Here is a 12548-nt window from a genome sequence, read left to right as displayed (position 1 = left end):
TACCATCCATCAATACCAGCAGAGTGAGACCTATACCATCCATCAATACCAGCAGAATGTGACCTATACCATCCATCAATACCAGCAGAGTGAGACCTATACCATCCATCAATACCAGCAGAGTGAGACCTATACCATCCATCAATACCAGCAGAGTGAGACCTATACCATCCATCAATACCAGCAGAGTGAGACCTATACCATCCATCAATACCAGCAGAATGTGAGACCTATACCATCCATCAATACCAGCAGAGTGTGAGACCTATACCATCCATCAATACCAGCAGAATGTGACCTATACCATCCATCAATACCAGCAGAGTGAGACCTATACCATCCATCAATACCAGCAGAGTGAGACTTATACCAGCCATCAATACCAGCAGAGTGAGACCTATACAACAATAATAACATTTGGACTCTCTTCCTCAGGCTGAATGACAGCACCATGGCAAGAACAACAGGAAGTCAGTGTCGGTTACCTGTGTGCCTAGTGTGTCTTCTCAGCCAATCAGTGACTAGCTCTTATATGAGTACTGTAATGCCAACAACATAATATCAGTTTATCAACATTAGTAGTGGTCAATGTATGTATAAGTTTACATATAAATAATGTTGGTATATGGGAGTGTTTGTTCATTTGATTGCATGTAATGTATTGTCCTATGTGTGTGATTGTGGTTTACTCAACTAGTGATTCTGCTCTGTAGCGGAAGTGTTATGGGAGGCCTGGGCTTCAGGGGGGGGTTAAGGGGAGAGAAGTCTCCAGGTCTGAAAGGAGCCATGTTTTTCTGGTTCCCTCCAGAACTCTGTTTCTGCTCCTCATTCCTGCTGCCTTCCTGACTGTGGTCTGATCTGTGTCCTGGTTGTGATCTCCAGAACTCTGTTTCTGCTCCTCATTCCTGCTGCCTTCCTGACTGTGGTCTGATCTGGGTCCTGGTGGTGGTCTCCAGAACTTGTTTTCTGTTCCTCAACCCTGCTGCCTTCTGGGTTGGGACAACACAAGGTGGATCAGGACATTGGGATACTCATATCAGTTTGTGTTAACTTAACTTTTCATCCAGTAGAGGGATGTGGCAACAGTTAAACATGTTGTGTTAAAACCAGGAGTTCATAAGGAGAGGAGGGAAGTCCAGAAAAGAAGCAGAGACCAGTCATTCTTCTTGTCTGTAGTGAATTGAACTTCTCTATCAGAGACCAGTCATTCTCCTTGTCTGTAGTGAATTGAACTTCTCTATCAGAGACCAGTCATTCTCCTTGTCTGTAGTGAATTGAACTTCTCTATCAGAGACCAGTCATTCTCCTTGTCTGTAATGAACTTCTCTTCTACGTGTCCAATTAGATCAGCATCAACTTTTTTGTATTTTCTTTTACAATGTAATTTGTATTTACCATTTCAAAATGTCTACATTTTATTGGTATGCATTTACTATGTTGTATTGAGCTAATGTTAATGTCTGATTTATAGTTGGTGAATATACCTGTAATAAATATATTTTTGGAATAAAATTGTTTTTCAGAGATTATAATGTTCTGTGGTATAATTAACCTGATTTCACTATGTAACTCTATTGATAATGTGGTATAATTAACCTGATTTCACTATGTAACTCTATTGATAATGTGGTACAATTAACCTGATTTCAATATGTAACTATATTGATAATGTGGTATAATTAACCTGATTTCAATATGTAACTCTATTGATGTGGTATAATTAACCTGATTTCACTATGTAACTCTGTTTAGAATGTTGTTGCTCTGAAATCTTTTACTGAGAAACATTGAAAACGTTTAAAATGTTCAACCATAGGCTGAGTCAGGGCCCTCCAACCCTGTTCATTGAGAGCTACCCTCCAGTAGGTTTTCGCTCCAACCCCAGTTGTAACTAACCTGATTCAGCTTATCAACCAGCTGATTATTAGAATCCTTTTCCATTGTGCTAGATGAGGTTTGTAGTGAAAACCTACCGGATGGTAGCCTCCAGTAACAGGGTTATAGATTTCTGGGCTTCATGTTGATGAAACCATAGAAACTACTGTGGTTCTTTACATGTTAAGGGAGGTGATATAAATCACACCCCTTAACATATAAACCACACCCCTTAACATATAAATCACACCCCTTAACATATAAACCACACCCCTTAACATATAAATCACACACCTTAACATATAAACCACACCCCTTAACATATAAATCACACCCCTTAACATATAAACCACACCCCTTAACATATAAACCACACCCCTTAACATATAAACCACACCCCTTAACATATAAACCACACCCCTTAACATATAAATCACACCCCTTAACATATAAACCACACCCCTTAACATATAAATCACACCCCTTAGCCTCCATGCTCTGTATATGCATCTCTGTCATCCTCTAAAGCCACACCCTCTTTATCTCTAAAGCCACACCCTCTTTATTTCTAAGTCACCCCTTCAAATCTAAGCCACACCCTCAGATAGCTCTGATTGGTTTCCTGGAGCGTTCGTCAAACCAAATATAATGACCTCGTGCTCTAAGAGAAGTTAAGGGGAGACAAATAAATAATGAAATAAAATGTAATTAATCTGAATCAATATTTATTCAGACTCATTAACACACATCAATACACTTACAAATGGAAAGCAATGAACTTTAACACCTAGAATTACAAACTAAAACAATAACAATAGATATTTAACCATTATTCCCTGAGCTTAACAACATTTTCGAAATCATTATTGTTATTATTATGAAAAGGCTACAGAAAAAAGTTAAACATAAACAATTTGTATGAGAGGGTTTTTAAAAAGCACAACATTTTCCCCTAAAAATTAAGTAAATAAAAAAAAAATATCAAAATTACTGTTGTTACACCTTGTCCTCCCAGCAATGTTGGTATAGGTCTCACTCTGCTGATATTGATGGATGGTATAGGTCTCACTCTGCTGGTATTGATGGATGGTATAGGTCACACTCTGCTGGTATTGATGGATGGTATAGGTCACACTCTGCTGATATTGATGGATGGTATAGGTCTCACTCTGCTGGTATTGATGGATGGTATAGGTCTCACTCTGCTGGTATTGATGGATGGTATAGGTCTCACTCTGCTGGTATTGATGGATGGTATAGGTCACACTCTGCTGGTATTGATGGATGGTATAGGTCTCACACTCTGCTGGTATTGGTGGATGGTATAGGTCTCACACTCTGCTGGTATTGATGGATGGTATAGGTCTCACTCTGCTGGTATTGATGGATGGTATAGGTCTCACTCTGCTGGAATTGATGGATGGTATAGGTCTCACTCTGCTGGTATTGATGGCTAGTACAGGTCTCAGTCTGCTGGTATTGACGGCTGGTATTGGTCACACTGCTGGTATTGATGGCTGGTATAGGTCTCACTCTGCTGGTATTGATGGCTGGTTTAGGTCTCACTCTGCTGGTATTGATGGATGGTATAGGTCTCAGTCTGCTGGTATTGATGGATGGTATAGGTCTCACTCTGCTGGTATTGATGGATGGTATAGGTCTCACTCTGTTGGTATTGATGGATGGTATAGGTCTCACACTCTGCTGGTATTGATGGATGGTATAGGTTTCACTCTGCTGGTATTGATGGCTGGTATAGGTCTCAGTCTGCTGGTATTGATGGATGGTATAGGTCTCACTCTGCTGGTATTGATGGATGGTATAGGTCTCACTCTGCTGGTATTGATGGATGGTATAGGTCTCACACTCTGCTGGTATTGATGGCTGAGTAGGTACTGAAGTCAGAGTTCTGGACTCTCTTCTTCTTCTTTGGTCTCCTCTGTTCCTGACGGATATCCAACGATGAGAGAGAGACAGACAGAGAAAGAAACCAAGACAGAGACAGAGACAGAGACAGAGAGAAAGAGAAAGAGAGAGAGACAGAGAAAGAGGCCAAGAGAAAGACAGAGAGTGAGAGCTAATATGTTATATTTTAATATTAGTGATATGTGAAAATTAATATTTTACAACATGTTTTGATATAATATATATCTACTGTTATTAATGACTATAATTGGCATGAAAAAAACTCTTTGAAAAGGGCAGGGTTACCTAATACATGGACTACAAATCAAGATGGCTACCCATAATAAAACTACAACACCCACTTCGACTGTAGTCTGCTCTCTGCTGTCACTTCCCCTGGTGGTGGTTCTGTTCAGAGGAACCTGAGTCTCAGCTGGAGCTGCAGAGGAAGAGTTATCACCATTAAAACAACAAGTTTCAGGTTAAACTAGGACATATCAGTTAAACGTTAGTAGATGTTTACTTATTGTGGTCAAAATGCTTTAAAAAAGGTTAAAAACGTAGGTACCCAGACTTAAAACATGAATGAGTGATAAGTGAATCCTGACAGAGAGAGTGAGAGAGTAAGTTTACCTGTTGTTCTGCAGAAGGAGTAGACACAGGCGGAGGAGAGGAGAGAGGAGAGGAGAGCAGACACAGGACACAGACTGAACAGCAACATCCAACACAGACCACAGTCTACAGGAGGAGGGGAGGAGGAGGAGGACTCAGGAGGACTGGTTTCTGGACAAAACATTAAACATAAACAGAACTACACTCAGAAACAAATCAAGACCTTCTCAAAAATATATTGTTAATCATGACTCTTGGTTGTTTAAACATGAATTTGAGGAGACATTTTATGAGTTTAGATTAGTCTCAGATGGTTGATTCAAAATAAGATACATTTTCTTTAGCGTAACTCTCGTTCAAAGAAACCAATACCAAAGATACAGCAGGAAGATAAAGACAGAATAATAACTGTTCTTACCAAGTGAAATCCTAGTGGTGATGTTTCCATAGTGGTACAACTCTTTCTGTTTAATTAGTTTTCCTTCTCCAACCATGTTAGTCTCCATAGTCCCACAGTAGTAGAGTCCCAGATCAGATTCAGTGATGTTCTCAATCAGTAGATCATAGGAGTTGTTAGAGGGGTTCCACACCACATTATATCCAGGTAGAGAGATGGAACTTAAAAACTTAGTTGAAAAAACTAGAGGAGGCTGGTACTTGTGAGAACAGTTCCTATACCACACAGTGTATACTCCAGTAGTTATGTTACAGTCACAGTAGAGAGTGATGTTGTCTCCTGGTCTGACTCTCAGCTCCACCTCTGTTGCAGAGATCCCATCCTGACTGGAGGAAACAGCACCTACAGGTAGCAGAGGAACAGTGTTAGGATGAACTGACTGGAGGAAACAGCACCTACAGGTAACAGAGGAACAGTGTTAGGATGAACTGACTGGAGGAAACAGCACCTACAGGTAGCAGAGGAACAGTGTTAGGATGAACTGACTGGAGGAAACAGCACCTACAGGTAGCAGAGGAACAGTGTTAGGATGAACTGACTGGAGGAAATAGCACCTACAGGTAACAGAGGAACAGTGTTAGGATGAACTGACTGGAGGAAACAGCACCTACAGGTAACAGAGGAACAGTGTTAGGATGAACTGACTGGAGGAAATAGCACCTACAGGTAACAGAGGAACAGTGTTAGGATGAATCACAGAATGTCACTTTGACATCATAAACTTCTCGTCATGTCTTTACCACAGTCATCACAATATCACAATAATAAGATAACAAATCTGGTAAATAATAAAACCACATAAAGAAATCATCTATCATCCAGCTAAAAGGCCCAGTAAAAAAAGTTACTCACATAAGAATGCAATCAGAGAGACACACAGCCTGTCCATCTGGTGGTCTGATTTTATTTATTTATTTAAGTCATTTAGCAGACGCTCTTATCCAGAGCGACTTACAAATCGGGAGGTCTGATGGTCTGATGGTGACTGTAAGAGAGTAGCTGGGTCTTTGAGTAACAAGGTCTTTGCTGCGTATTTCCGTGTTCATGACTAGATGTACTTTACCATGAAAGGACATACGAGCAGCGATTGGTTCGATCGAGTGGAAAGTTTTCAGCTCGTGGTCCTTTTCTCTGAAACCCATGTTGTGACAGGAAGAGGAGGATCTAGCATCGAGGTAAACAGGTGTCAAACCAACGTGACGTCAATGGAAAATATTCAGCTTCTTTGAGGTGTTCACCTTAAATAGCAACACCTTAAGAGACCTATAGACACTCAATGAAGAAACAAAGAAACATTTTGATGACTGAGTTAACCATTAAACCAGAAAATACATTTATTCAGAGGCTTAAAATAGATATATAATCCTTTATACCTGTTGTCAGGATGTAGGTCTAATGTTAGACCCAAAGTAGGTCTAATACCTGTAGTCAGGCAGTAGGCCTAATGCTATACATCAGGTAGTGCTTATATCTGTAGTCAGGCCTAATGTTAGACCTAAAGTAGACCTTTATATCTGTAGTAAGGCAGTAGACCTCATTTATGACCTCTTGTTTGACCTATTTCAGGTAACATGGAGACTAAACACTAAGTATTAGACCATAACACTCTGATAACATGGAGACTAAACACTAAGTATTAGACCATAACACTCTGATAACATGGAGACTAAACACTAAGTATTAAACCATAACACTCTGATAACATGGAGACTAAACACTAAGTATTAAACCATAACACTCTGATAACATGGAGACTAAACACTAAGTATTAGACCATAACACTCTGATAACATGGAGACTAAACACTAAGTATTAAACCATAACACTCTGATAACATGGAGACTAAACACTAAGTATTAGACCATAACACTCTGATAACATGGAGACTAAACACTAAGTATTAGACCATAACACTCTGATAACATGGAGACTAAACACTAAGTATTAGACCATAACACTCTGATAACATGGAGACTAAACACTAAGTATTAAACCATAACACTCTGATAACATGGAGACTAAACACTAAGTATTAAACCATAACACTCTGATAACATGGAGACTAAACACTAAGTATTAGACCATAACACTCTGATAACATGGAGACTAAACACTAAGTATTAGACCATAACACTCTGATAACATGGAGACTAAACACTAAGTATTAGACCATAACACTCTGATAACATGGAGACTAAACACTAAGTATTAGACCATAACACTCTGATAACATGGAGACTAAACACTAAGTATTAAACCATAACACTCTGATAACATGGAGACTAAACACTAAGTATTAGACCATAACACTCTGATAACATGGAGACTAAACACTAAGTATTAGACCATAACACTCTGATAACATGGAGACTAAACACTAAGTATTAGACCATAACACTCTGATAACATGGAGACTAAACACTAAGTATTAGACCATAACACTCTGATAACATGGAGACTAAACACTAAGTATTAGACCATAACACTCTGATAACATGGAGACTAAACACTAAGTATTAGACCATAACACTCTGATAACATGGAGACTAAACACTAAGTATTAGACCATAACACTCTGATAACATGGAGACTAAACACTAAGTATTAAACCATAACACTCTGATAACATGGAGACTAAACACTAAGTATTAGACCATAACACTCTGATAACATGGAGGCTAAACACTAAGTATTAGACCATAACACTCTGATAACATGGAGACTAAACACTAAGTATTAGACCATAACACTCTGATAACATGGAGACTAAACACTAAGTATTAAACCATAACACTCTGATAACATGGAGACTAAACACTAAGTATTAGACCATAACACTCTGATAACATGGAGACTAAACACTAAGTATTAGACCATAACACTCTGATAACTCAACACTACGTCCTGGTTACAGCCATTAGCTGTGATGTATTGGTAATATACCACAACCCCCCAAGGTTCCTTACTGCTGTTATAAACAGGTTACCAATGTAATTAGAACAGTAAACAAGTTGTTTTGCATCGTACCTATGGTATATTGGCTCATATATGCAGTATATAGCACAGCTTTCAGCCAATTAGCATTCGTGGCTCTAACGAGCGAGTTTTAAAAATTACTTTTAATTAATCAATAGAGATTGTGATATTTTTCATGATGGACCATTGTATTTGGAACACGAAACTATGGTGGTGATAATAGTAAACTACAATACCCTAGATGCATTGGAGGATGTGCTATAAACCCAGTGTTAAACAGTACTTTTTATACCATCTGATGTATGATCTCTGTGTTTATCAATGAACAGCGGCCAATCAGTTAACATCCACACTCTGGTCAATATGTGTGAAGGGGAGAGATATATGTGACAAATTAACTTGTAATAACAATGTTTGTTCTCTCTTCCTCAGGCTGAATGACAGCACCATGGCAACAACAACAGGAAGTCAGTGTGGGTTTCCTGTGTACTGAGTGTGTCTTCTCAGCCAATCAGTGACTAACTCTTATATGAGTACTGTAATACCAACATCATAGTATCATAATTATCAACATTAGTATTGGTCAATGTATGTTTATGTTTACATATATGTGGGTATATGGGGGTGTGTCCATATTATTTTACATCATATATAGTCCTATGTGTGTGGTTGTGGTTTACTCAGCTAATGCTGCTGCTCTGTAGGGGAGGGGTTAAGGGGGGCCTGGGTTTCAGGTCTGAGGAGCAGTGGCAGAGTAGCTGGGTCTGTCAGTAACAGTATCAGAGTAGCTGGGTCTGTCAGTAACAGTATCAGAGTAGCTGGGTCTGTCAGTAACAGTATCAGAGTAGCTGGGTCTGTCAGTAACAGTATCAGAATAGCTGGGTCTGTCAGTAACAGTATTAGAGTAGCTGGGTCTGTCAGTAACAGTATCAGAGTAGCAACAAAAGGACTATGCATGATATACAATCATATGGACACACCCCCATATACCCACATATATATAAACATATACATACATTGACCACTACTAATGTTGATAAGTCTGATATTATGATGTTGGCATTACAGTACTCATATAAGAGCTAGTCATGATTGTCTCAGAAAACACACTCACTACACAGGAAACCCCCACTTACTTCCTGTTGGTGTTGCCGTGGTGCTGCTATTCTCCTGATGATGAACTCACGTTTCACACTGAGTGCGTTTCTCACTTTTTCTATGTCCTATTTGTTGTCCTACTAATCCTGAAATACAGAATACATCCACAAAGATAAATAACTACAATTGGCTTGGCTGTACCATCACATCCTATCCAGGGGATCATGGTTATTGTAGTTTCTGGTTGTAGTTTCTGGCTGCCTTCAATTCAGGGTGTCCAAGACTGGTGAGGCCAAGATGTTTTGTGGATAAATACTACATTTAAGGACACAGATCATAGTGAGATTTAAATGTTATGATTACTGGATGTTCATAATTTGGTAAATCAAACATTAATACTGGCAAGCTACAGCTATAGATGCCAACCTTAAGTCTCTGTCTCATGATAGGTCTCTGTCAGAAGTGTCTTCTCTTTCATGGGTCAACAGTTACATCAACATTAGTATTTGGTTCTTCATGTTGTGTTTGATGATGTTGCAGCAGGTTGACTTGACCAGGTGCTGCTATTTAGGTGTTGCTATCTACAACGACCACAGAAAAGAAGCTGAATATTTTCCAAACCTGTTTACCTCGATGCTAGACAATCCTCCTTCATGTCACAACATGGGTTTCAGAGAAAAGGACCACAAGCTGAAAACTTTCCACTCGATCGAACCAATCGCTGCTCGTATGTCCTTTCATGGTAAAGTACATCTAGTCTTGAACACGGAAATATGCAGCAGAGACCTTGTTACTCAAAGACCCAGCTACTCTCCGACAGTCACCATCAGACCATCAGACCACCAGATGGACAGGCTGTGTGTTTCTCTCATCACTCTCTTGTGTAAGTAGCCTTTAGAATTAGTTTTACTGGTCCTCATAGCTGCACGATAGCTCATCGTTCAAATCAAATCAAATTGTATTCGTCATGTAGGAGGAGGGTCTCAGAGACCCTCCCCATTATGTATTAAGGGGACTTCCGAAATTTCCGAAATTTCTTTTTGACACTGTCGCAAAGCTAACTAAAAAGCAGCATTCGCAAATGGAGGATGGCTTTCACTTCAGCAGTAATACATTTATGAACTTTTTTGAGGAAAAGATCATGATCATTAGAAAGCAAATTACGGACTCCTCTTTAAATCTGGGTATTCCTCCAGGGCTTCATTGTCCAGAGTCTGCACAACTCTGCCAGGACCTTGGCTCAAGGGAGATACTAAAGTGTTTTAGTACTATATCTCTTGACACAATGATGAAAATAATCATGGCCTCCAAACCCTCAAGCTGCATACTGGACCCTATTCCAACTAAACTACTGAAAGAGCTGCTTCCTGTGCTTGGCCCTCCTATGTTGAACATAATAAACGGCTCTCTATCCACCGGATGTGTACCAAGCTCACTAAAAGTGGCAGTAATAAAGCCTCTCTTGAAAAAGCCGAATCTTGACCCAGAAATTATAAAAAACTATCGGCCTATATCGAATCTTCCATTCCTCTCAAAAATTTTAGAAAAAGTTGTTGCGCAGCAACTCACTGCCTTCCTGAAGACAAACAATGTATACGAAACGCTTCAGTCTGGTTTTAGACCCCATCATAGCACTGAGACTGCACTTGTGAAGGTGGTAAATGACCTTTTAATGACGTCAGACCGAGGCTCTGCATCTGTCCTCATGCTCCTAGATCTTAGTGCCGCTTTTGATACCATCGATCACCACATTCTTTTGGAGAGATTGGAAACCCAAATTGGTCTACATGGACAAGTTCTGGCCTGGTTTAGATCTTATCTGTCGGAAAGATATCAGTTTGTCTCTGTGAATGGTTCGTCCTCTGACAAATCAATTGTAAATTTCGGTGTTCCTCAAGGTTCCGTTCTAGGACCACTATTGTTTTCACTATATATTTTACCTCTTGGGGATGTCATTCGAAAACATAATGTTAAATTTCACTGCTATGCGGACGACACACAGCTGTACATTTCAATGAAACATGGTGAAGCCCCAAAATTGCCCTCGCTAGAAGCCTGTGTTTCAGACATAAGGAAGTGGATGGCTGCAAATTTTCTACTTTTAAACTCGGACAAAACAGAGATGCTTGTCCTAGGTCCCAAGAAACAAAGAGATCTTCTGTTGAATCTGACAATTAATCTGGATGGTTGTACAGTCGTCTCAAATAAAACTGTGAAGGACCTCGGCGTTACTCTGGACCCTGATCTCTCTTTTGAAGAACATATCAAGACTGCTTCAAGGACAGCTTTTTTCCATCTACGTAACATTGCAAAAATCAGAAACTTTCTGTCCAAAAATGACGCAGAAAAATTAATCCATGCTTTTGTTACTTCTAGGCTCGACTACTGCAATGCTCTACTTTCCGGCTACCCGGATAAAGCACTAAACAAACTTCAGTTAGTGCTAAATACGGCTGCTAGAATCCTGACTAGAACCAAAAAATTTGATCATATTACTCCAGTGCTAGCCTCCCTACACTGGCTTCCTGTTAAGGCAAGGGCTGATTTCAAGGTTTTACTGCTAACCTACAAAGCATTACATGGGCTTGCTCCTACCTATCTTTCCGATTTGGTCCTGCCGTACATACCTACACGTACGCTACGGTCACAAGACGCAGGCCTCCTAATTGTCCCTAGAATTTCTAAGCAAACGGCTGGAGGTAGGGCTTTCTCCTATAGAGCTCCATTTTTATGGAATGGTCTGCCTACCCATGTGAGAGACGCAGACTCAGTCTCAACCTTTAAGTCTTTACTGAAGACTTATCTCTTCAGTAGGTCCTATGATTAAGTATAGTCTGGCCCAGGAGTGTGAAGGTGAACGGAAAGGCTGGAGCAACGAACCGCCCTTGCTGTCTCTGCCTTGTCGGTTCCCCTCTTCCCACTGGGATTCTCTGCCTCTAACCCTTTTACAGGGGCTGAGTCACTGACTTACTGGTGTTCTTCCATGCCGTCCATTGGAGGGGTGCGTCACTTGAGTAGGTTGAGCCACTGACGTGGTCTTCCTGTCTGGGTTGGCGCCCCCCCCTTGGGTTGTGCCGTGGCGGACATCTTTGTGGGCTATACTCGGCCTTGTCTTCGGACGGTAAGTTGGTGGTTGTAGATATCCCTCTAGTGGTGTGGGGGCTGTGCTTTGGCAAAGTGGGTGGGGTTATATCCTGCCTGTTTGGCCCTGTCCGGGGGTATCATCGGATGGGGCCACAGTGTCTTCTGATCCCTCCTGTCTCAGCCTCCAGTATTTATGCTGCAGTAGTTTATGTGTCGGGGGGCTAGGGTCAGTCTGTTACATCTGGAGTATTCTCTTGTCTTATCCGGTGTCCTGTGTGAATGTAAATATGCTCTCTCTAATTCTCTCTTTCTTTCTTTCTCTCGGAGGACCTGAGCCCTAGGACTACCTGGCATGATGACTCCTTGCTGTCCCCAGTCCACCTGGCCATGCTGCTGCTCCAGTTTCAACTGTTCTGCCTGCGGCTACGGAACCCTGACCTGTTCACCGGACGTGCTTGTTGCACCCTCGACAATTACTATGATTATTATTATTTGACCATGCTGGTCATTTACGAACATTTTAACATCTTGACCATGTTCT

At 40.5% G+C, this 12548-nt stretch overlaps 1 protein-coding gene across 1 annotated transcript; it reads right to left on the bottom strand.

Moving 5' to 3' along the window:
- Positions 1-3689: 3689 nt before the first annotated feature.
- Positions 3690-5738, bottom strand: LOC115187399 (uncharacterized). Its single transcript, XM_029746487.1, has 5 exons — positions 5702-5738; positions 4811-5191; positions 4414-4563; positions 4143-4219; positions 3690-3820 (listed from the first exon to the last, which is right to left on the bottom strand). Exons 1-5 carry the CDS (start codon positions 5736-5738, stop codon positions 3737-3739), a joined length of 729 nt encoding a protein of 242 aa, XP_029602347.1. The 3' UTR covers positions 3690-3736.
- Between the last annotated feature and the right edge of the window lie 6810 nt (positions 5739-12548).

The sequence above is a fragment of the Salmo trutta genome, unplaced genomic scaffold, assembly GCF_901001165.1.
Source record: "Salmo trutta unplaced genomic scaffold, fSalTru1.1, whole genome shotgun sequence".
Classification (NCBI taxonomy): domain Eukaryota; kingdom Metazoa; phylum Chordata; class Actinopteri; order Salmoniformes; family Salmonidae; genus Salmo; species Salmo trutta.
This window is presented reverse-complemented; position numbering and strand designations above follow the sequence as displayed.